This window comes from Thamnophis sirtalis, unplaced genomic scaffold (assembly GCF_051295495.1).
Source record: "Thamnophis sirtalis isolate CommonGarterSnake01/CBP01778 unplaced genomic scaffold, rThaSir2_p1.2 scaffold_13, whole genome shotgun sequence".
Classification (NCBI taxonomy): domain Eukaryota; kingdom Metazoa; phylum Chordata; class Lepidosauria; order Squamata; family Natricidae; genus Thamnophis; species Thamnophis sirtalis.
In genome coordinates, this window is record NW_028261393.1 from 52,526,761 (window position 1) to 52,552,570 (window position 25,810).

The window sequence follows — 25,810 nt, forward strand, 5'->3', positions numbered from 1 at the left end:
TCCCAGAATTCCCCAGCCAGCCATCCTCCCAGGGGAATTCTGGGAATAGAAATCCACCCATGTTAAAGGTTCGAGAAACCAAAGGTAGACCAATTATTCACAATTACTGACAACTGCTAAGTTTCAGCCTTCCATTTCCAGAAGAAATAATATCTTGGACCCGGTAATAGTCCTTATTTTCTTTTTGCAACCTTATTGCTTACTGCCAAACGTAAACCAGGGATCCGTGTTACCGAAGGAGATTAATCCTGAAGCTTAATTGGAAACCGAAGGCTGTCAGAATCATTCCTTCCAATTTATTTATAACAGAGAAGACGCGCTGATCATGGCCCCCCAGTCAATTATATCACGGACTTTAAAAAAATGAATTTTCTAATATTAGACGAAGTTCCAGGCTGCGGCTCCTCAGAACGAAAGTTTTGCTGAGTAAAATGGATGTGGCTAGGCTGCCCGCATTTTTTTCTTCTAGAGAATTCCGAGCCATAAAGCTGGTTTATTTATAACTGCAGCATACCTGGCTCCTTGCAAAACAGTAGGGATGCCCCCCCCCCCCCAATGCGGTGGGTTTATAAAATATTTAAGCTATCCATAAATAATGTTTAAACCCATTTGCAACCTAGAATATTTAAACTTTTTATAAATAATTTCCATCCGCTGAGAGCAGAGCTTGCCAGCGAGCTGATTTTTTTAAAAAAAATAATGAGGTTGTTTCTCCTACCTTAAGACAATCATCCACTCTGTCTGATGATAAATGCATTGGTAGGAAATTTATATACTGAGAATCAAGTGCCATCCAACCACAACTCTTACGAAATGTCATGAAATTTGAGTGGATCCTGAATTCTTCCTCCGTTGGTGTGCAAGATTTGAAAAGGTCTTCAGTGGGGGAATAGCAATAGCAGTTAGACTTATATACTGCTTCATAGGGCTTTCAGCCCTCTCTAAGTGGTTTACAGAGTCAGCATATCGCCCCCACAGTCTGGGTCATTTCACCCACCTCGGAAGGATGGAAGGCTGAGTCAACCTTGAGCCGATGAGATTAGAACCGTTGAACTGCAGATAACAGTCAGCTGAAGTGGCCTGCAGTACTGCACCCTAACCACTGCGCCACCTCGGCTGCTTTCAAAAGCCAATGAAGAATCAGCATAAAATGACCTTTCGAGCTCTTTATGTCATCGGTCCAGGATATCTGCTGGGTGGCACAGATTCTCAGAAGTTAAGACGCTGAGCTTGTCAGCTGGAAAGCTGGCAGCCCAAGTTCAAGACCTGAGTACCCCGCCACAGGGTGAGCTCCCCTCCTTGACTCAGCTCCTGCCAAACTACCAGTTCAAAATCATGCCAATGCAAGTAGATAAATAGGTACCGCTTTGGGTCCGAAGATAAGTTAAGAGCTCCATGACATCATGCTGGCTACGGGATCACTGAAATGTATTTGGACAGGGCACGCTCAATGTCCTTGAAATGAAAATCAGCAAAGACTAGCAGAGTAAAACCCTCAGCGGAGTAAAATTACCAGGATATCTGAGGAACCATTTTGCCACAATGGGAATGACCCGTTCTAGTCATTCTCAGAGAAAGGGCCTTCTGAAGACCCCGTCAGTCAAGGAATTGCTGGCTGGTGGGGTCCAGAAGAAGACCTTTTTCTGGCCTTTGGGGCATCTTGCTACCAGAGGTGAGATCCGTCTCCAGATTTTTGGTCTTGGGGAAGAGCCTTAAAACCTGACTGTATTGGTTGGTTTGAGACCCTGGTGGAGAAGCTGGAGGTGGTAGGTGTACTGACAGAGAAAACATCACCCCTGCTCCGTTCTAAATTCATGGCTTTTTACTCTTTAATCTTTTGTGGTTTTTATGCTGGTCTTATATTTAGAATGCTTTTTATATTTCTATTTTTTTTAATTATATCGTGAAGCTGCCTAGAGTCACCTCAGACAGTGAGATGGACAGCATAGAAATTTAATGAATATAATAAAGTAATAAAATAAAATATCAAGTGTCCATGGAAGGGAAAGTCAAAGAACGGTTTCCTTCCTTCCTTCCTTCCTTCCTTCCTTCCTTCCTTCCTTCCTTCCTTCCTTCCTTCCTTCCTTCCTTCCTTCCTTCCTCATTCATTCATTCATTCATTCATTCATTCATTCATTCATTCATTCATTCATTCATTAAATTTATTGGCTACCTGTCTTACTACAGGGTAAGTAGGGTGGTCGTGCTGCTTTCTTACTTTTTTTTTTGCTGGCATACCATATATTAAAAACTAAAGTGATGCGGTGGTCTAGAGGTGGAGCTCATGGCTCACAATCAGAAGGCTGTGAGTTCGAGCCTAGGTAGAGGCAGATATTTTTCTCTCTGGGCACAATGAGAATATATCTGCTGAAACAAAACTTCACATTGCCGACAGGGAAAGGCATCCGGCCATTAAACGCTCTGCTAGCTCCATTCAGTTGCCCAGACTCCACCCCGCAAGGAATGATGGGGTCGTTAACTGATGATGATCCCATTTGATGGTTTCTGGCTGGTACGTCTCGGTACAGGCGTACCGGTGCCTATTGGGAGCAGCAGGCACCGTTCCGGTACAGTGCTTTGGAGGCCCACCCGCCCGTGTTCCTTACCTGTATTTGACCCAACCGGGCCATTTGTGGGTTCCACCACAAATGCGCGCACAACAAAAGCGCGCCTGACTAAACCGCGGTGTCTAAAGTGCAGTGACAAAACCGCGTGACGAATGAGCGACTAATTAGCCCCAAAGCGCGCCGACAAAAGTGCGCCGACAGAAGCGCGCTGTAACGTAACCCTCAACCTAACCCTCAACCTAACCCTCAACCTAACCCTCAACCTAACCCTAACCCTAACCCTAACCTAACCCTAAACCTAACCCTAAACCTAACCCTAAACCTAACCCTAAACCTAACCCTAAACCTAACCCTAAACCTAACCCTAAACCTAACTGTAAATCTTACCTTAAATGAAATCGCGCTTCTGTCGGCGCGCTGTTGTCGGCGCGCTGTTGTCGGCGCGCTTTTGAAATCGCGGTTTTAGCGCCGCGGTGTTGTCGGCGCGCTTATGACGTTCGCGCTTTTGACGGGTCACGCATTTGTGCACACACACTCAGCGTATGCTGCCTGCGTGACACTCTGCCGAGCAGTGTCCCGGTTGCGACGGGATCCAGAACCCACCACTGGATGATACCATACATTAAAAAGTGCAACTGATTTCAGAAGTATAGGGATTTGAGAAACAGATTTCTCAAGATCGGATTGGAGTTCTTCTCTCCATTGGTGATGAGATACTGGAACTGAGAAGCAGAGACCTAGAACATCTAATAAAGGGCGCAGGGCATTCCTTCCCTCATCCAGATGACCTTCCCTAAGACAGTCGGGCAACATTCATCATAAGAAGGTGCGCAAGAAATATGCCCAGCAGGTAGGAAGTTGGGGCTCACCTGTTCCAAAATGACGTTTATCCTTTCCACTTCACAATCAATCAAGTATTTCTTCTCTTGCCGTTTGTCCATTTCTTCGATGATTGCCTTAAACTCCTGGACATCTTTGATGCTTCCCACTGATCGGGCTGTCACTTGCCAATTATTTTGCACAGCAGCTTCCATAATTGCTTGGAGGATGGAAAAACCTAAGGCAAATGAAAACAAAGAGGAAGAGAGGAGTTACAAGACACGAAAACTCAAGCTTTGGGTTTTAAAGGAGCTCTTATTGAGAAGTTTGATCGCCACGAAACAAAGCCCTAGGCTGGGGAGTTAAAAATAAGCTTCACCTCCAGTTGCAGGCAGAACCGAGTAGTAAAACACTAGTAAAGCAAAACACACAGAGCAAAACAGATCAGATAAGCATCCAAGTCTTAATTTTTTCATAGCAACTCCCAGGACAGCATAGAAAAAGGTGACCACATGTGCTCCAGATGGCAATAGTACTTAAGATTAAGATTTAGTTTATTTGTATGCCGCCCTTCTCCGGGAGGGACTCAGGGCGGCGAACAACTCAAAAGGGGAAAGGGGATACAAACACAATACACGTAATTAAAATACACAAGAGTCATACAGCCATACAAGTCGAGAGGGGAGGGGAACTCATCAACCCCAGGCCTGCCGGCACAGCCAGGTTTTGACGGCTTTCCGGAAGGCCTGGAGAGAGGTGAGGGTCTGGATCTCCGCGGGGAGTTCATTCCAAAGGGCCGGAGCTGCTACAGAGAAGGTCCTCCCCCGGGTGGTAGCCAGATGGCATTGGCTGGTAGACGGAACCCGGAGGAGGCCGACCCTGTGCGATCTAACGGGTCTTTGGGAGGTAATTGGCAGCAGGCGGTCTCTCAAGTACAAGGACTTATATATCACTTCATAGTGCTTTACAGAACTCTCTGAACAGTTTACCGAGTCAGCATCTTGCCCCCAATAATCTGGGTCCTCATTTTACACCGACCTTGGAAGGACAGAAGGCTCAGTCAACCTAGAGCTGCTTAGAATCAAACTCCTGGCAGTTGGCAGAGTTAGTCTACCATACTGCATTCTAACCACTGGGAAGGAAGGAAGGAAGGAAGGAAGGAAGGAAGGAAGGAAGGAAGGAAGGAAGGAAGGAAGGAAAGAAGGAAGGAAGGAAGGAAGGATGGACAATAGCTATAGCACTTAGACCTATATACCACTTCACAGTGCTTTTACAGCCCTCTCTAAGTGGTTTACAGAGTCAGCCTATTCCCTTCAACAATCTGGGTCCTCATTTTAACAATCTCAGAAGGATGGAAAGCTGAGTCAACCTTGATCAAACTCGTGGCAGTGGGCAGAGTTTGCCTGCAATAATGCATTCTAACCACTGCGCCACCAAGCAGTGGTGGACACCAGCTTCACCATTGAATCCCACCGTCTAGGGCTGGTGGGAATTAAAATTGCAAATGTCTGGAAGAAACAAAAGATGCTTTAATTCGGTATTTATCCAGCCCAAAGCTTCCATCACCATCCTAATGCCAGGATTCCAACTAACACCCCCAACAAAAGAAGACTCCAAAGCTTGAGGTTCCTCAAAGTTCTATTAGAGATGTCATATTGGCACATCTGGGGAAACCCAAATCTGAAAGCTTCCAGGTTTTCCCCACCCAAATGGAAATCTAAGCCCCTGCCAGTGGTGGGTTTCAAAAATTGTTCGAACCTACTCTGTGGGTGTGGCCTCCTTTGTGGGCGTGGCTTGCCACCCATGTGACCGGATGGGAGTGGCTTGCCGCCCATGTGACCGGATATGAAGATACTGACGACACTTGTCAGAACCACCTTAAATTACCTCACACACAGCACTGGCATGCATAAGAATACGATGTCAACTTGTTTTTGAAAAGGCATCTTTGGTTTGCATCAAAACAACTTCAACACACGCAATGTCCTGATTGCACCACAAACGCAGTAGTCATCCTTACCTTTCACAGAGGCACTGAGTTTTATAAATATGAGCATGATAGTGTAGGATAATCATATCCAAGGACCAGGGGTGGGTTTCAAAAATTTTTGGAACCTCTTCTGTAGGTGTGGCCTGCTTTCCAGGTCCACTGGTGGAACCTCTTCTAACCGGTTCGGTAGATTTGATGAACCGGTTCTACCGAATAGGTGCGAACTGGTAGGAACCCACCTCTGATCCCTGCCCAGCACCCACATGTCCATCACATGGCCCAACCAGGCACCGTCCCAACTGGAGATGCCTCTCAGTCACGCCACTCCAGATGCAGGGCAAGATGTCCTTGACTTTCTGAGAGGGATGCTATTTCTTTTCAGACCTAGGTCTGGTTAACCCAGGTCTGACCTCTAGGTTACCCGATTCCCAAAACTAGAGCAGGATGAGAACCAATAAAAGGGTTTAAAATGGCACAGACTCCATTCCCCGAGAGAGGAAAATGCCAATTAAGTGATTACGGTGAATATCCAAGGCGCAAAATAAGGGGCCTGTGCTTTTACCCAGATTCATTTTTTTAAAAAAAATAATTCATGTGGTGTGTTTAAAAAAAAAAGTAATCATATTAAATAACACTTCTAAAGCTCCCATTAAGGTAATATCGACTCATTTAGTAGCTTCAACAGAGCAGAAAGGAAGCGGGGAAGGAACAAAGCGAGTCACAGTGGGAAGTTTATGCTTGCAAGTGGGCAATTCACTTCCCATGAACAATGGAGGCTGCGATTTAAGCAACTCCAGAAAGCTGACTGCAGAGCAACTGGGAGAGTGTAATTTCCCTTGAGGGCTATCATGAAGTTTCTTTCTTTCTTTCTTTCTTTCTTTCTTTCTTTCTTTCTTTCTTTCTTTCTTTCTTTCTTCCTTCCTTCCTTCCTTCCTTCCTTCCTTCCTTCCTTCCTTCCCCCTTCTTCTTTCCTCCCCTCCCTCCTTCTTCCCTCTTTCCTTCCTAGGACTGAGATAAACATGTTAGAGTAAGTGAATGGATTACGTCCTGAGCATTGAATGATTCTCTCCTTTACGGGACCTTCAAAGTGATAGCTCCGTAGCCAGCTGACACCAAGAGCATCTCTGCTGTCATGAGGTTCTTCTTCCATACAAGGATAGAGAACTTGTGGGCCAGCTATTTGTGTCCCATTCATTGGGGATGAAGGACGATGGAATCCAGCAGATGTAAGGAGCTGCCTCGCGCCCTGTTATACCAGTGGTGGGTTTCAAAAATTGTTCGAACCTACTCTGTGGGTGTGGCCTCCTTTGTGGGAGTGGCTTGCCGCCCATGTGACCGGATATGAAGATGCCAACGACACTTGTCAGAACCACCTTAAATTACCTCACACACAGCACTGGCATGCATAAGAATATGAGGTAAACTTGTTTTTTAAAAGGCATCTTTGGTTTGCGTTAAAACAACTTCAACACACACAATGTTCTGATTGCACCACAAACGCAGTAGTCATCCTTACCTTTCACAGAGGCACTGAGTTTTATAAATAGGAGCATGATAGTGTAGAATAATCATATCCAAGGACCAGTGGTGGGTTTCAAAAATTTTTGTAACCTCTTCTGTAGGTGTGGCCTGCTTTCCGGGTCCACTGGTGGAACCTCTTCTAACCGGTTCGGTAGATTTGACGAACCCCGTTCTACCGAATAGGTGCGAACTGGTAGGAACCCACCTCTGCTTGTTACATCTCGGCTAGACTACTATTATTAGCTTTGGGTTGACCTGTCCTTGAAGATGATGGAGAAGCTACAGTACAGTAGAAAAACTCACTTGAAGGCTTCATCTGGACATATTTAGTCATGCTGACTACATGGAATCTAGCTTGCCCGATCAATGTTGTTAGTTGTAAAGTCGTATCCGATCCATCGCGACTGCATGGACAATGTTCCTCCAGGACTTCCTGTCCTCTACCATCCTCTGGAGTCCATTTAAGCTCACTCCTACTGCTTCAGTGACTCCATCCAGCCACCTCCTTCTCTGTCGTCCCCTTCTTTTGCCCTCCATCGTTCCCAGCATGAGGCTCTTCTCCAGGGAGTCCTTCCTTCTCATTAGGTGGCCAAAGTCTTTGAGTTTCCTCTTCAGGATCTGGCCTTCTAGAGAGCAGCCAGGGTGGATCTCTTCTAGGACTGACCAGTTGGATGGCCTTGCAGTCCAAGGGACTCGCAGGATATATATATATATATATATATATATATATATATATATATATATATATAGATAGATAGATAGATAGATAGATAGATAGATAGATAGATAGATAGATAGATAGATAGATAGATAGATAGATATAGATATAGATATAGATATAGATATAGATATAGATAGATAGATAGATAGATAGATATAGATATAGATATAGATATAGATATAGATATAGATATAGATATAGATATAGATAGATAGATAGATAGATAGATAGAGATAGAGATAGATAGAGAGATAGAGAGATAGAGAGATAGAGAGATAGAGAGATAGAGAGATAGAGAGATAGAGAGATAGAGATAGATAGATAGATAGATAGATAGATAGATAGATAGATAGATAGATAGATAGATAGATAGATAATTATATAGGTAGGTAGATAGGTAAGTTGATAGATAGGTAGGCAGTCAGTCAGACAGATAGATAGATAGAAGAAGTCCCCTTCTTCTTCTTTTGCCCTCCATCGTTCCCAGCATGAGGCTCTTCTCCAGGGAGTCCTTCCTTCTCATTAGGTGGCCAAAGTCTTTGAGTTTCCTCTTCAGGATCTGGCCTTCTAGAGAGCAGTCAGGCTTGATCTCCTCTAGGACTGACCAGTTGGATGGCCTTGCAGTCCAAGGGGACTCGCGGGCGTCTTCTCCAGCACCGCCATTCAAAGGCCGTGATTCTTTAGCGCTCAGCCTTCCTTCTGGTGGCAACTTTCCCACAGTTTACGGCTGATGTGGGATTTTCGCCCTCACGATGCGTAAAGGCGCTAATAGACTTATTTGCGTGCTTTTGCACTCTTTGCAAAAGCGCGCCAATCCCCAGCTCTTTGAAGCACAGCCTGTTTTAAATTATAACTTTTGAACGAGGTTTTCAGGCTCCCTTAACTTTCGCATCTTTTAGATCTTCACGAGTTGCACTTTATTACCTCCCAATTAATACATGTTGTGCTTGGGAATACTGTCTGTTTCCCCCCCCCCCGCACCCTCCCCAGAGTCTGGTAAAACAAGGAGATTTACATATGTATAATGCAATGAATCCAGCCTTCCTTAACATCGTATTTTACAAGGATGGCTGTGACGAGTGAGACAACATTACAATTCCGCTACTTGTCAGAGGGAAGAGTAGCTACAAGGCTTGGTTACTCATCAGCTTACAAATGACTCATTTGATAGCTGAAAACTCCAAGTGCAATTAAAGTAGAAATTTACATCTTTTTTTAAAAAAAAACTAAGGGGGGAACGATTCCTGCTTTACTATGTGTGTTGAACGTTGTGCTTCTTATTAAGATTTAAGATTTAGTTTATTTGTATGCCGCCCTTCTCCGGGAGGGACTCAGGGCGGCGAACAACTCAAAAGGGGAAAGGGGATACAAACACAATACACGTAATTAAAATACACAAGAGTCATACAGCCATACAAGTCGAGAGGGGAGGGGAACTCATCAACCCCAGGCCTGCCGGCACAGCCAGGTTTTGACGGCTTTCCGGAAGGCCTAGAGAGGGGTGAGGGTCCGAATCTCCGTGGGGAGTTCATTCCAAAGGGCTGGAGCTACCACAGAGAAGGCCCTCCCCCGGGTGGTAGCCAGATGGCATTGGCTGGTAGACGGAACCCGGAGGAGGCCGACCCTGTGCGATCTAACGGGTCTGTGGGAGGTAATTGGCAGCAGGCGGTCTCTCAAGAGACTTATTCTTAAGACAATCTGCAAATGAAGTTGAAGGATCATGATTCTTAAACATAGAGGCACATGTAAAATTCTAAATGTCTATGCAAATGTTCTCGACAGCTTTGGATTTAACAAAAGAGTCCTCCGTAAAAAAAAAAAACCTGAAATCTGGAATCACTAGTAGTCCTCAATTTACAACAGATCACTTAGTGACGGTTCAAAGTTACAATGACCTGGATATCTCCATGACCGAGGGCAGAACAAGAACCAATGGGTGGAAACTAACCAAGGAGAGAAACAACTTAGAACTGAGGAGAAATTTCCTGACAGTTAGAACAATTAATCCGTTGAACAGAAGTTGCCTCCAGAAGTTGTGAATGCTCCAACACTGGAAGTCTTTAAGAAGATGTTGGATACCCATTTGTCTGAAATGGTATAGGGTTTCCTGCCTAGGTAGGGGGTTGGACTAGAAGACCTCCAAGGTCCCTTCCAACTCTGCTATTGTACTGTATAATATTGTAAATAACTCAAGGTGGTGAATATAGCTAATATTCCTTGCTTCTATTCCCCTCACAATAACTACCTGGTGAGGTAAGCTGAGCGCAGAGGGAATCACCTACCCGGCTTTCATGGCTAAGGTGGGACTAGAACTCACCATCTCCTACCATTTCAAGGTGGCACTAGAACTCACTAGCTTGGCACGTTAGCCACTAGAGCAAATTGTCCCAGCCCTCGTCTACTGCACATCAAGAAATTACTCATCAACTAGCATGGAAAAGCAGAATTTCGTTGTGGCAATGGTTGTTAACCATCATGAGTGTTGCGGGGGCCTAGAGGTGCAGCCCTCGCCTCACAATCAGGAGGCTGTGTGTTGAATCCTAGGTCGAGGCAGATATTCCTCACTCTGTGCACAATGAGAATATATCTGCTGAAAACGAACTCCGCATTGGTGACAGGAAGAGCATCCGGCCAGTCAATACTCAGCTCCATTCAATTGCTCCAGCCCACAAGGGATTATGGGGAATCATTAAAAGAAGATGGTGATGGTTGTTAACCATCACACATAAAACTGCCCCTTTCATGGGAAAAAGAAGAGCTGCATTAAAAACCACATCCTAAGAGGTTGGATCATCCACAGTGCCGCAAGCCTTTGACTTGTCTTAGGTACATGTTAAACAGAAACAAATACCAGATCTGATCTACTATTCCAAGCCCTTTCCTCTGAGACCAGATTTGTCCTCCAGGAAGATCACTAGCTGAGATGGGGGAAAAAAAAGAGCTTCACACCTGGTTTAGTCACATCCCCAAAGCGTGTAAACATTGGTCTTTTTCAGAAGCCGGGGGGGGGGAGGGAGGGAGGGAGAGAGAGAGAGAAAGACACACACACAGAGAAAGACAGAGAAAGAGAGACACAGAGAGAGAGAAAGAAAGAGAGAGAGAGACAGAGAGAGAGAGCGAGAAAGACACACACACACACACACACACACAGAGAAAGACAGAGAGACAGAGAAAGACAGAGAAAGAGAGACACACACAGAGAGAAAGACAGAAAGAGAGAAAGACAGAGAAAAAGAGAAAGACAGAGAAAAAGAGAAAGACAGAGAGAGACAGAGAGAGAAAGACAAAGAAAGAGACACACACAGAGATAAAGACAGAGCGAGAGAGAGAAAGACAAAGACAGAGAGAGAAAGACAGAGAAAGAGAGAGAGAGAAAGACACACACACAGAGAAAGACAGAGAGACAGAGAGAAAGACAGAGAAAGAGACACACACAGAGAGATAGACAGAGATAGACAGAGAGAAAGACAGAGAAAGATACACACAGAGAGAAAGACAGACAGAGAGAGAGAGAAAGACAGAGAAAGACAGAGAGAAAGACACACACAGAGAGAGAAAGACAGAGAGAGACAGAGAGAAAGACAGAGAAAGACAAAGAGAGACAGATAGAGAGAAAAAGACAGAAAGAGAGAGAGAGAGACAAAGAGAGACACACAAAGAGAGAAACACACACACACACACACACACACACAGAGAATACACCTTCTAGAATACACCTTCTAAGACTCTTGATTCTTAGCTTCTTATTCTCCTTCTGGCAGGGATGGGCCAAATAAACTCACACAAGCACATAAGCTCACAGATCATGCTTGATTAAACATCGCAGAGCGATGCGGTGCCTACTGAAAGCAGCCAAGCAAATGAGGGAGCCAGTGAAAGCTTTCCATGGAATGGCTACAGTGACACATATCCTCAGTAAGATGCACATTTCTATGACAGACCCTGGGTCTATTCCCAGGGCGAGTCATGTAGATTAGGCCTTTTCTGCCTAACATTCCTCCACCTCTGACATATTTCCGCTGCCCATAATGGAGGGAGCGAGGGAGCGAGGGAGAGAGAGAGAGAGAGAGAAGGAAGGGTTCCAAACAGAAAGACGTGGATGATGGGCTTCCAAGCTGCTCCTGTTTGAAGCTCCACACAATTATCAAAGAAGAAGGGACCTCAAGGCATAATTGGACAGGGAAAACATAAATACAGCTACCTTCTTTGGTTAAATTATATCTACTAGAGTAGATTAAATTAAATTATATCTACTAGGGTAGGTCTAGTTTCAGGAAAAAAAAGGAGTAGGGATGATGTGATAGCAGTCTTCTAATATCTCAGGGGGTGCCACAAAGAAGAGGGGGTCAACCTCTTCTCCAAAGCATCTGACAGCAAGACAAGAAGCAATGGATGGAAAGTAATTAAGAACAGGACCAACCTAGATGCAAGGAGAAATTTCCTGACAGTGAGAACCATTAATCAATGGAATGGCTTGCCTCCAGATGTTGTGAGTGCCCCATCACTTCTTAAGAAGAGATTGGACAGCCCTTTGTCAAGGACAGCAATAGCACTTAGACTTATATACCGCTTTAGAGTGCTTTACAGCCCTTTCCAAGTGGGTTACAGAGTCAGCAACGTGCCCCCAACAATCTGGGTCCTCATTTTACCCACCTTGGAAGGATGGAAAGCTGAGTCAACCTTGAGCCTGGTGAGATTTGAACTGTCGAACTGCTGGCAACAGGCAGTCAGCAGAAGTAGCCTGCAGTACTGCACTCTAACCACTGTGCCACTGCGGCTCTTGGCTCTTGGGTCACGGATGCTATAGTGTCTCCTGCTTGATCAGGGAGCCGTCATAGAAGACCTCCAAGGTCCCTTCCCTGATCTTTGTTACTCTGTTATTCGGAAGCTCCACACAATTATGGAAGAAGAAACGACCTTAAGAAGTAATTGGACAGGGAAGATATAAATACAGCTCTTGGTTAAATAACATCTACTGGCTCAGGAGCAACCAAGTTGAAGGACCATTCCACTTTTCGTCACAAGTTGATGTGCCTCCACCCTTTGTCAGCGAGATAGAAGGAACTGTCTGTTTTCTTGAGATAATGATGTATCTCATTCTGTCAGGCGCTGGCCAAGACTCGATGCCGTTCCTCAGAACAGGACTTGGATTTGTTTATTTCCTCTTCTTTTAACTTCCAAGGACCAAAGTGGACATAACAGGGATGTGGTGACCTCATAGGGGCAGGATTTACTTTTGCTGCCATTTGGAGAAGGCCGGAGAGCTTAGGGGGATTAATCCAAGTAGAGATGTAAAGATTATTCCAGGTTTGATTTATATTTGAGAGCGAAGGAGTCGGGAGGGGGGGAGAGGAAAGGGAGGGGAAGGAAATGTCAATGCTGAGCTGAGTGTTGTAACCAGATATCAGAAGTGTGACTCCGGAGAAATGTCAAATGATTAAAAAAATTGGGTAAGACCTTCATGCGGCCTACAGAATAACAGAGTTGGAAGGGATTTTGGAGGCCTTCTAGTCCAGCCCCCTGGTCAGGCAGGAGACCCTACGCATTTCAGACGAATGGTTGTCCAACCTCTTCTTGAAAACCTGCAGTGTTGGAGCACTCACACCTTCTAGGAAGTTGTTCCACTGATTAATTGTTCTCACCATCAGGACATTTCTCCTTAGTTTTAAGTTACTTCTCTCCTTGATGAGTTTTCCATCCACCGTTTCTCGGCCTGCTTTCTGGTGCTCTGGAGAATAGTCTGACTCCCTCTTCTTTGTGGCAGCCCCTGAGATATTGGAAGACTGCTGTCATGCCACTGCTCATGTTGGTTGATTTCTCCTGATGTAGCCACGTATCGTCCAGGTAGAATGTTAGGCTGATTTGGAGAAAGAACCTGGGTCATTCTGCAAGGACACTCTCTCTTGGCACGGCTTTCCCTCCCGGAAATGGCTCAGTGGCTAAGACGCTGAGCTTGTCCATCAGAAAGGTCGGCAGTTCGGCAGTTCGAATCCCTAATGCCGCATAACGGAGTGAGCTCCCGTGACTGGTCCCAGCTTCTGCCTACCAAACAGTTTGAAAGCACGTAAGATGCAAGTAGAAAAATAGGAACCACCTTTGGTGGGAAGGTAATAGCGTTCCATGCACCTTCGGAGTTTAGACATGCCGGCCACATGAGGCGTCTTTGGACAGTGTTGGCTCTTTGGCTTTGAAACCGAGATGAGCACCGCCCCCTAGAGTCGGGAACGACTAGCACATATGTGCGAGGGGGGGGAACCTTAACATGGAAATGTATGACATGGCTGAGATTTGAAGAGGGAAAGTGGCTGGCTAGATAGCTGCCATGAAAAGCTCACAATACACTTGACAATTTGGCAAGTGCGAAATCGCAAAGGGGGGTTTGCAAAGACAACAATAACAACAACAACAACTGGTGTTGGCTGGCGCCGAAGTGGAGAGATGCAAATGACTGTCGGCCTGCTCCTGTTGATGTATTTATACAAGGAAAAGGGATCTAATTAGGAATCCTGCAGTTAGCAATTAGTGGGTTGGAGGACAATCCCAGGTCACTTGGGGAGACGGTTGATCTCTGTTCCGGGAAGGCTGAAGGCTTGAAGTCAGGAACTGCACAGTTCTATAATCAGGTAGTTTTCAGCAGGAGGTAAGCAGCGGCTGCTTAAAAGGAAAACAGCTGAAGTCTGTTCAAGGGCCCTCCAAAGATACATCCAGGGAATGGCAGGAAAAAAGTTGATTGAGTGAGTTACAAAACATTTTCCTTATTCATCAAAATTCTCATAGTTTTTTTTTTTAAAAAAAGATTCCCTACTTTGAAAATATTTTAATGATATATTTGCAATTATAGGGGCAAAACTTTCTTCCTTCCTTCCTCTCTCCCTCCCTCCGTTCCTCTCCTTCTTTCCTTCCTCCCTCCCTCCCCTCCCTCCCTCTCCTCCCGCTGTGCCTCCCTTCCTTCTTATTCTATTTTATATTCCATTCCATGTTCTGTTCTGTTCTCTATTCTGTTTTATTCTACGTTATATTATTCTCTATTCTATTCTATTTTCTGTTCTATTCTACATTATATTATTCTCTATTCTATTCTCTATTCTATTCTACATTATATTATTCTCTATTCTATTCTATTCTATTCTATATTCTGTTCTATTCTACATTATATTATTCTCTATTCTATTCTATTCTATTCTATATTCTGTTCTACATTATATTATTCTCTGTTCTACTCTATTATATTTTCTGTTCTACATTATATTATTCTCTGTTCTACTCTATTATATTTTCTGTTCTAGTCTACATTATATTATTCTACGTTCTAGACTCTTATATTTTCTGTTCTGTTCTACATTATATTATTCTCTGTTCTATTCTATTCTATTCTATATTCTATTCTGTTCTACATTATATTATTCTCTGTTCTATTCTACTCTATTCTATATTCTGTTCTATTCTACATTATATTATTCTCTGTTCTATTCTATTCTATATTCTATTCTGTTCTACATTATATTATTCTCTGTTCTATTCTACTCTATTCTATTTTCTGTTCTATTCTACATTATATTATTCTCTTTTCCTCTCTGCTCTGCTCTGCTCTGCTCTGTTCGGATTCTATTCTATTCTGTCCTGTCCTGTCCCGTCCCATCCCATTTTATTCTATTCTTCATCACATCGACTTCCAGCAGCCCAGCTAAAATCTGGAGCGATCCTAAATCTTCATTACGATGAGCTTTCCATCCATCACATCGTCTAAACAGTTGTAATATTTGTTCAAGGACTTGGATTCAAACACTAGTTTGCTTAAAATGCTCAGTGGAATCTCCCTCACACTGACGGTGGTACAGAAAGATTCATGCCTTTCCTACCGGCAAAAATATGCAAGGAAAGTGTAATAAATAAAAATAATTTCAAAAGCATACATCATCTTAAATTACTTACCGAGCAAATTAATTTTTTTTATACTTCTGCCTGCATAATGCTAGATGGCTCTTCTAAAAAATTTAAGTCCCCCAACTGCTGAGTTTAAATAATGATAAACATTATTCCTTTGAAGAAACAATCACAGCAGATTATGGTAATCAAGCCAGGAATAGAATTAGAATTAGAATAGAATTCATAAAGTATGAGTTTCTGCGTTACTTACTGTGCCTTAGATAAATGTCCTAGAAAAATCAAATATTGGGCTATCTGAATTGTCTTCCTGTGTCATCAAAAGACTCTTGATTTTTAACCTTCATCAGCAATGGTTTAAAAATATACCCTGTTCCTCTTACTAAGCTGCACCTGTGTGTGTGTGTGTGTGTGTGTGTGTGTGACTGTGTGTGTGTCTGTCTGTCTGTCTGTCTGTCTCTGTGTCTGTGTCTGGGTGTGTGGGTGTGTGTCTATGTGTCTGTCTATGTGTCTCTCTCTGTGTGTGTGTATGTATGCATGCGTGCGTGCGTGCGTGTCTGTGTCTGTGTGTCTGTGTCTGTCTGTGTCTGTCTGTGTGTCTGTCTGTGTGTACATACATACACACATACGTATACATATACATACATATATCCCGCCTACCAGACATCTGGAAACTAGCCCTAGTCAATAAAAGAATCCCAGCCACAAAAACCGCCACAGGACCCAGAACAACACAGGACGCCATCACCAATCACCCTCACCAAACATCATTTCCATCAACCAACCAAGATGTGACAACACAGCCAACCAATCCACTTACAGCAACAAAGCCGGCACTCCACACCCCCCACCAATATTTATAGAAAGACGGCAGCTCGGATCACGCTTTGCTCGCACAAGCACAAAGCCGAAGGCACCAGCCTGAAACGTCACCAAGATACTGTCAATCTTACACGGGAAATGACCCAAATACCCCAAGACCTGCATATACATACGTATGTATACACATGTAAATGTAAATATAAATATAAATGTAATTATAAATATAAATATAAATGTGTGTGTGTATGTATGTGTGTGTGTACACACATACACACACAAACATATATACATATAAATATAATATAGAAACTACCCCAAGCAGATAAAAAATGTTTTGTTTCTGAGAATTTTCATTTAAATAAGTTATTTTTAAAAAGGCACCCAGTTTTTTTTAAAAAAACAGCAAGCTATGAATAGTTTTCCTCAGGGATCATCTTATTTGTACTGGCAATGTCATATTCTCTCCCCCTCCTCTCCTCTCTCTCTCTCTCTCTCTCCCTCCCTTCCTCTTTCCTCTCCCCTCCTGTCTTCTCTCTCTCCTCTCCTCTCTCTCCCCCTCCCTCCCTCTGTCTCTCTCTCTCCCTCCCCCCTCTCTTCCCTCTCCTCTCTTCTCTCTCTCTCCTCTCTCTCCCCCTCCCTCCCTCCCCTCTCTCCCTCCCTCCCACTCTCTCTCCTCCCTTCTCTCTCTCCTCTCTCTCTTCCTTCCTCTCTCCTCTTCTCCTCTCCTCTCTCTCCCCCTCCCTCTCTCCCTTCCTCCCCCTCTCTCCCTCCCTCCCTCCCCCTCTCTCTCCTCTCTTCTCTCTCTCTCCTCTCTCTCTTCCCTCCTCTCTCCTCTTCTCCTCTCCTCTCTCCTCTCCCCTCTCTCTCTGTCCCTCCCTCCCTCCCTCTCTCTGAACTAGCATGTATGGCTGAATTCCGTATTAATCAACCTGCAATTACGGTGCTGTGAAATTTAAATGAGCTATTCACAAAGCTCTCCATTTGAATGACAATCAAGAGCTCGTTTTTGCACAATATAGATAAATACAAACCCACGATTTGTGTTCATTTTATAGGTGCGGGTCAAACATGAACCTTTAGATTAGGAACAGACATACACACCCACTGCAGGGATCTTAGTAGGGAAAAGATGATTCGGAAGGCGCCACATACAACACAGAACAACTTCAACAACTAGAGAAGCGGTTTTATTTTGTTTTTCCTGGATTCTTGAAACTCCTTCACTTCAACCCGAGGAAAACATGTACTTATTTCAAGCAGTTGCCCAACAAGTCCTCCTTGTGTGCATTTCGGGGTGATCCTAAATTGCCTTCCCCTTTTCGAATCTCACTCACTACGTTGAATGAGGAAGACAAAAATATATCCATTTGTGGAAAGGGCATTGGGTGAAAATTGCTGACCAATCTATACAATGTTCTTCTTTTTACTATCCAGAAAATCCTTTTATTTTGGGGAAGAGTCAAGGTGACTGGATGGATGGAGCTGAGCATTTACTGGCTGGATGTCCTTCCTGATGCCTATGTGGAGTTCATGGCAGATACCTTCTTGATTGAACTCCTAGCCTTCCAAGTGTCTTCATCAATAGGCTACCATATTTCTCCTGAGCAATGGACAGATAGATGATAGATAGATAGATAGATAGATAGATAGATAGATAGATAGATAGATAGATAGATAGATAGATAGATCGATAGATAGATAGATAGATACATAGACAGACAGACAGACAGACAGACAGACAGACAGACAGACAGACAGACAGATAGATAGATAGATAGATAGATAGATAGATGATAGATAGATAGATGACAGAGAGAGTGAGAGAGAAAGAGACATAGATGATAGATAGATGGATAGATAGATAGGTAGGTAGATAGGTAGGTAGGTAGATAGTAGATAGATGACAGAGAGTGAGAGAGAAAGAGACAGAAAGGTGAGAGAGAGAGATGATAGATGACAGAGAGTGAGAGAGAAAGGGACAGATAGACAGACAGGCAGATAGATAGATGATAGATGACGGAGAGAGTGAGTGACAGAGAAAGAGACAGACAGATGATAGGTAGGTAGGTGGGTAGATAGATAGATAGATAGATAGATAGATAGATAGATAGATAGATGGATAGATAGTAGATAGATGACAGAGAGTGAAAGAGAAAGAGACAGATAGCTGATAGATAGATAGATAGATAGATAGATAGATAGATAGATAGATAGATAGATAGATAGATAGATAGATAGATAGATAGATGTGTATATATCTATATGTACACACAATGCAAAACTGCAAACTCAAATGGACGGGTTACAAAAAGAAATGCACAGAGACCAAATCTGCCAGTGTTAACTGATGGTCAATCACAACAGAGGCAGACACAAGCATCTCCCTCATTCTCTAACTGCTATAAGAAGCCCCGTCCAATGGTGTAGAACCATTGCTGATCCTATCTCCAGGACCATTCAGATGGACCTTCTCCAAGAGAAAAGACGTGTGCAAAAAAATAAAAATAAAAAGCGTGAGCAGGAGAGCTGGCGGGCTCTGCCATTCTTTCTCTTCGTTTCTTTGATAAATGGGAGAGGGACATTTAATGCAACCAGGTCAAGAACCTGAACTCATTTGGAGTTCAACTGCCAGGAAAACAAATGCCCGTCAGCCTGGAACACCGAGAATGGGTCCACGAGGACAGTTTATAGGCTATTTCCCTTTTAAAGCAAGCCAGCAAGAACATTCCCAGAATTCATCTGCTTCCTCATTCTTTCCTCTGCTTTTTCTATGCTCAAAGACTCCACAACACTACATTTCTTTTAGCCTCCTTTCTACTACTAGTGGTAAGATCTACTTTCCCGCTACTTTGCTCCCTTAATTACACACATTTCTTGGCATTTAATTCTGCAGTATTAACATTTTTCCTCGGACGTTTCATAAGCCGGGGCTATTTTTAAGACTTCTTCTTTTGGGTCAGGCCTTCCTTCCACATTCACTGTTTATGAGTTGGATGCCATTAATATCCTGCCCTTTATCGCATCAATGTCACGAAAAGCATAATCTTTAGTTATTAGGCGTTAACCATACGACTCATTCATATATTTGGCTCAGCTGCCCTTTGCTGCATCAACTTTATTGTATAAAACCTCGTCCTTTTCTTCCCAGAAGATCTCCTTCTGCAGATAATTTTGTCAATGGCAGCGTTGTCTTGTAGATGTGTCTGGATCCTCCCCCCCAAAAAAATTTATCCAGAACTGTGCAGCCTTTTTCCAACCAATCTAATTAACTAATTATCTCCCTGCAAAATTTCTCCTCTTCTAAGGATAATTTCAAGCAATATTTCCATGTCCAAAGCCCACGAAAGCCCTCATTCAGCGAACTCTAGGAAGGAGGATTGGAAAAGCGAAGGGAGTTTGCTTGGATCCAGCAGCTAATCTGGATCACATTATAAACTCCGAAGAAAGTTACTTTGATTGAAAAAGCTTTTTATAAAATGGTCGGTCATTTTCTCACATTGGGAGCTCAGGGTTTTGATTGGAATCTGGGAGGGGGGGAACCCCTGCCACGATCAACCATCCAGGTAGATTCCATGATTTCGAGGTATCTTCATAAGAGACCAGAGGGTGGAAATTCGGTTCCACCACAAAACCGCGGTAGACTAAAGCGCGCTCGACGAAAGCGCGTACGTGACGTCATCACAGCGCGACGAAAACATCGCGCTGTGAGCGGTAAATTTAAAATTAAAGCGAAAACCTTACCCTAACCCCCCAAACCTAACCCTAAACCTAACCCTAAACCTAACCCTTAACCTAACCCTAAACCTAACCCTAAGCCTAACCCTTAACCTAACGCTAAACCTAACGCTAACCCTTAACCTAACCCTAAACCTAACCCTAACGCTTAACGTAACCCTAACCCTAACCCTAACCCTAACCCTAACCCTAACCCTAACCCTAACCCTAACCCTAACCCTAACCCTAACCCTAAGAGCCAAGGTGGCGCAGTGGTTAAAATGCAGCACTGCAGGCTACTGCTAGATCAGCAGGTCAGCGGTTCAAATCTCACCGGCTCAGGGTTGACTCAGCCTTCCATCCTTCCGAGGTGGGTAAAATGAGGACCCAGATTGTTGGGGGCAATATGCTGACTCTCTGTAAACCGCTTAGAGAGGCCTGAAAGGCCTATGAAGCGGTATATAAGTCTACTGCTATTGCTATTGCTATTGCTAACCCTAACCCTAACCCTAACCCTAACCCTTACCTTTATGTGAATCGGCTTGCTTTAATTTTATTTTAATTTTAATTTAATTTATTTTTAATTTTTTTCGTTGCGCTGCTGATGACGTCAGGTACGCGCTTTAATCGGGCGCGCTTTAGTGGACCGCGGTTTTGACGGGTTACGCGAAATTCAGCCACCTCAGCCGATTCCATCTGTACTGTACCGGAGTCCTTCTCCTCAAAAATACTTGATCAAGCAGCTGCAGTGTTATCTTCTCTCTGTCGCCTTGATATATGACAGGAACGGCAGAGACAGCTCTCAAAATCCACTGCATTATTTATTTATCTTAATGGGCCAGAAATAGGATGAACTCAGAAGGGGTTTCCTGAGTACCTCCGTCTATTATATTGTCATTATGTAAGGGAATTTGGGGCAAGTTATGAAAGATGCATAGCTTTTACCTCAGCCCCAGCCTCTGAATGAGAAAACCAGTTACAGTATAGTAGGACATTTATAATCCATGATCGGACTATTTGAAAACAATATTCCTCCTCCTCCTCTTCTTCCCTCTCCTCCTCCACCTTCTCCTTCACCTCATCCTCTTCCTCCTCCTTCTCCTCTTCCTCTTCCTCCTTCTCCCTCACTAGGTAACATCATAAATGCTAATCAACCACTCAATTGATGATGTTATCTAGTTTGGTAATGAAACGTCTGCAAGAAAACTAGCAAGCTCAGACGGTTCACTGACAAATGCGCGCTCAACAAAAGCGCAACCGCCGAAACTGTGGCGAGAAAACTGCGAGTTCTAAATCGCGCCGACGAATGAGTGCAGAAGCGCGCCGACAACGGTGCGCTGAAAACAGCACGCCGACAAAAGCGTGCTTTCAACGAACAAGTAATAACCGTGAGTTCTAAACCTAACCCTAAACTAACCCTAATCCTAAACCTAACCCTAAACCTAACCCTGAACCTAACCCTGAACCTAACCCTTATCTTAACTTAAATCGCAGTTCTGTCAGCACGTTTTTGTCAGCACGTTTTTGTCAGCACGTTTTTGTCAGCACGTTGATGACGTCGTGGTTTTCTCGCCGTGGTTTCGTCGGCGCGCTTTTGCCGTGCGCGCATTTGTCGGGTCACGAGCTCAGACAGCACCAAGGACCCTGTAGTTGTTGCTCTTCTTGTAATCATGTCATCATTTTACAGAGATTCAAAACATCTTTTTTTTAGCCTTGGAACTAGGAGGGATAGATAGAAAAATGCTGCCAGCTTTCAACGTTCTGTTATTATGGTCTGTATCAAAAGAGTAGAATCCCAGTTATTTCTTTTGATGGCTTCTTCTGGGCTCCAACTGCCTAACACATTTCTCTGGTTCTTGGAGTAGCTTCTTCCCGAAGACAAAAATAAAACTTCAGATGACATCGGTACAAAAAAACAATCTTCTAATTCCGGATCTCCTAAACAAAGCCAGCAGGTTGGGAAGCAGAGGTGGTGTTTTACCAGTTCGGAGCGGTTTGCCCGAACTGGTGGCAGAAATCGCAGGTGGGTGGCCAGGTTCTATGACATCCCATTTAGGACCTTTTTTTCACCAAAAGCGCATGGGTGGAAGGCTGTGTGTTCTGATCCAGGCTTCCCCAAAAAGCACAAGGCAGAGTCCTGGTTCCGAACAAAACCCCTTTTATTAAATGAATGTGAATTCCTCTCATTCACACTCATCCAAAGCCTGGCAAACAGGAATATTTATGACCACAGACCTTATCTATCTTGGAAAGCTGCCATTGTAAATATTTTCCAAATGAGGTGGTGTGCAAGGAAAGACTGGGCACAGAGTCTCTGAGATTCATGGACAGATCTTCACACTCCTGAAACGAATCTAAAACCGAACCAAAACAAATTGTTTCCTACAAAAGCCCACTCCCCTTTCGCTCCTTTTTTTATGTCCTATGGGCGGGGCCAATCACCTCACCATCTGTGACTTTACTCCCAAGTCTACCCTGATTTCTGAGTTGTTGTTTTCTTCTGGTAGCTCTGCGCACACGGGGAACAGGCTCCAGCTGTTCCTCTGCCTCACTGCTGCCTAGCTGATCACTGCCAGACGGCCTTGGCCCCATCTCTGCCTCCGACACAGAGCCCTCGTCCGAGCCTTCCCCAGCCTCCAGGACTGGCCCATGCTCCTCCCCAACCTCCTCACTGTCTGACTCTGCTGCCAGCTCTGCTGGCCACTAGCCATGTGCACAACATTGTGCACATGAGCGGAGGTGTATGCATGCATGCTCACATTTACGAACCAGTAGGGAACGTAAGTGAATACCCCTGTTGGGAAGCGATAAGATCCTAACCCAGTCCCAACTCTGATTCCAGGAAACAGCCAGACAGACTAGGGGATGGGGATAGAAATAAATGAGTCCTTCATCTCATTTTAGATGCGCAAGGAGTTGCCTTCAACAGCAGACCTGTGCGCTACAATCCAACTTGCATTGTGAACAAAGTATCCTTTCCTTAAATTATTTACTGATTTATATACTCTATGAAAATTAAACATGCTTTATCTTACCCCTGCAAAGAGTAGCTCAAGCATGCATATTTATGCTCTCATTAAAATTTAAATGAGAATCTATTAAAAGGGGAGCCTTCCTATCAACAACATGTGGCTGAGATTCTCAAGTAGCCATATTTTCACAAGTTCTGGGCTTGGTTCCCTAAATCTAGGATTATTGTCATCTCGCACGCCCTACTGTGGAGTCTTTAATGCTCTCTGAGCTTGATTGTTTTGCCTTAGACTTAGATTTTTTTCTCCAACTATGTCATATCATCAGAAAGCACCAAGAACACCCCACTTCAACCGTCAAGCCTTAGCTAATGTCTTCTCGAAATCTTTCTGGTCCCTTCAAACAAACTCTGGAACTTACTTGATATTTAAACTGGGCTTAAAACTATGATAAGCCGTGGCTAGTTTATCATGGCTTATCATAAGCAGTCCACTATAATGGAACATGTCAGAGGAATAGGAGAGAGGGAAAAGTAGAGGAAGAATTGGAGGGAATGTAAGAGTAGGAGAGAGGGGAGGAGAGGGAAAAAGAGGGGATGGGTAGAGGAGGGGAAGGGGAAGGAGAGAAGGGAAAGGAGAGGAGGAAGGAAGGAAGGAAGGAGAGAAGAAAGAGAAGAAAGGGCGGAAGGAAGGAGGGAAGGAAGGAGGGAGGGAAGCAAGGAGGGAAGGAAGGAGGGAAGGAAGGAGAGAAGGAGAGAAGAAAGAAGGGAAGGAAGGAGAGAAGGAGAGAAGGAAAGAGGGAAGGAAGGAGGGAAGGAAGGAGGAAAGGAGAGGAGAGAAGAAAGGAGGGAGGGAAGGGGGAAGGAGGGAGGGAAGGAAGGAGGGAAGGAAGGAGAGAAGGAGAGAAGAAAGGAGGGAAGGTAGGAGGGAAGGAAGGAAGAGGAAGTAGGATTGTTGTAAGATAAGATGGGTTTATGGGATGGTAAGAAAGCAATTTCAAGTATATTGTCAACTGTAGGGGAGAAAAATTGTTACAAATACATATTATTAATAACAGTTATGAGATCATATAATTGTGAATGTATATATGAAAAATAAATTTTTTTAAATATATATATATATATATATCATGGAACATGTCCGTGGAGATTTTCCATCATCCATATCATGGCTGTTCCAAAAGTGCTTCATCAAGAGCAGTCAAATAATTTAACAACCGGTTCTCTGCCCTAATGACCAGCTGGGTAGGCGTGACTCAGTGGTCATGTGACTGGATAGGCATGGTCAACTTGACATCACTCACGTCAATGGGAGCTTCGCCTTAGCTGTCACAATGTAATAAGGGTTAACCAGAGAGGCAGTTTCTGTAAGCAGGGCAATAAAGATTAGACTAGAAACAACACCAGAATGTTTCCTTCCTGCCTTCCTTACAGGATGAGCCCTGTAAAGTGGGAAAAAACAAAATGAGATTTCTTCCAACAACCGGTTCTCCTAACTGCTTAGAAAGTTATGAACTGGTTCTCCTGAATAGGTGCGAACTGGCTGAATCTCACCACTGATCAAGAGGCAACTGGACTTTCTGCTTTTTCTTTGAAGACGTTTCACCTCTCAGCTCTGAGCTGAAGAAGCTTCTTGGATGAGAAGCAAAACGTCTTTGAGAAAAAAACCAGAAAGTCCAGTTGCCTCTTGAACAAAAAAATCACCTCTGAGACAACCCCAGGACTGCATAGACAACCATTGGGATTATAATGGATGTGGTTAAGACAGAAGACTAAACCATTAACTGAATTCCAGTTTCTAAGAAGGAATTCCAGAATGACTCTCCTGTATCCAGAGCAATGACTTTATGGGTCCTCAGCCTAGCCTTTTAAAATTTACTATGTGAGATCAAATCTTTGTTGACTGATAGTGATCATAGAGAGAGATTTCCTCTATGATGAGCTGACCATAATGTGGTCCTTACATGTAAGATTCGTTCCCATGGGAACTAATTCCAGCCACCTTTCTGCTGGCCATCCTCTTCTTCTCCAGAAGTTCAGAAGTTGTGGGTTCTCCAACATTGGAGGTTTTTAAGAAGAAATTGAACAGCCATTTGTTTGGAATAGTATAGGATCTCCAGCTTGAGCGGAGGGAGGGGTGGTTGACAAGGAGGCCACTTAGGTTCCTTCCCGCTGTCTTATTCTGTATTCTATTCTTTCCTTCCATCTTTCCCAGCATTGGAGCCCTCTCCAAAGAGCTGAGTCTTATTGTAAACCTGGTTACTTGACAACTTTGGGTTGATTGATTCAGTGATGCATTTGCTGATTTTCTTAGCTGTCCATGATTTTCTCAGGAGTCTTCTCCAATACCATAGTTGAAAAGTATCACTCCTCTTCCTATCCGGCTTCTTCAAAGACCAGTTATCCTATGACACAAGCCTTATTCTTTTCTTTTCTTCCTTTCCCTTTCCCCTCCTCTTCTTCCCCTCTTCTCCTCTCCTCTCCATTCCTCTCCCCTCCCTCTCTCCCTCCCTCCCTCCTTTCTCCTTCCTTCCTTTCTCTTTTTCTCTTTCTCTTTTTTCTTTCCTTCTTTTTCTTTCTGTCTGTCTCTTTCTCTCTCTCTCTCTCTCTCTCTCTTTCTTTCTTTCTTTCTTTCTTTCTTTCTTTCTTTCTTTCTTTCTTTCTTTCTTTCTTTCTCTTTCGAACCCCAATGCCCTAATGCTCCAGTTCATAAGAAGAGATAAGTGATATTTTATGCAGCTGAAGAAAAATTAAGAAATACCTTCCAGGACACAATCTAACCTCAAACTCTTCTTCCCCTTCTC

The 25,810-nt window shown here is 43.8% G+C and overlaps 1 protein-coding gene across 1 annotated transcript in view; it reads right to left on the bottom strand.

Moving 5' to 3' along the window:
* The window catches only part of GRIA3 (glutamate ionotropic receptor AMPA type subunit 3), a 172,259-nt gene that overhangs the window by 99,204 nt on the left and 47,245 nt on the right, over positions 1–25,810 (bottom strand). Inside the window, 1 exon segment of the mRNA XM_087727511.1 lies at positions 3,437–3,624. Coding sequence (XP_087583637.1) covers positions 3,437–3,624 — 188 coding nt within the window.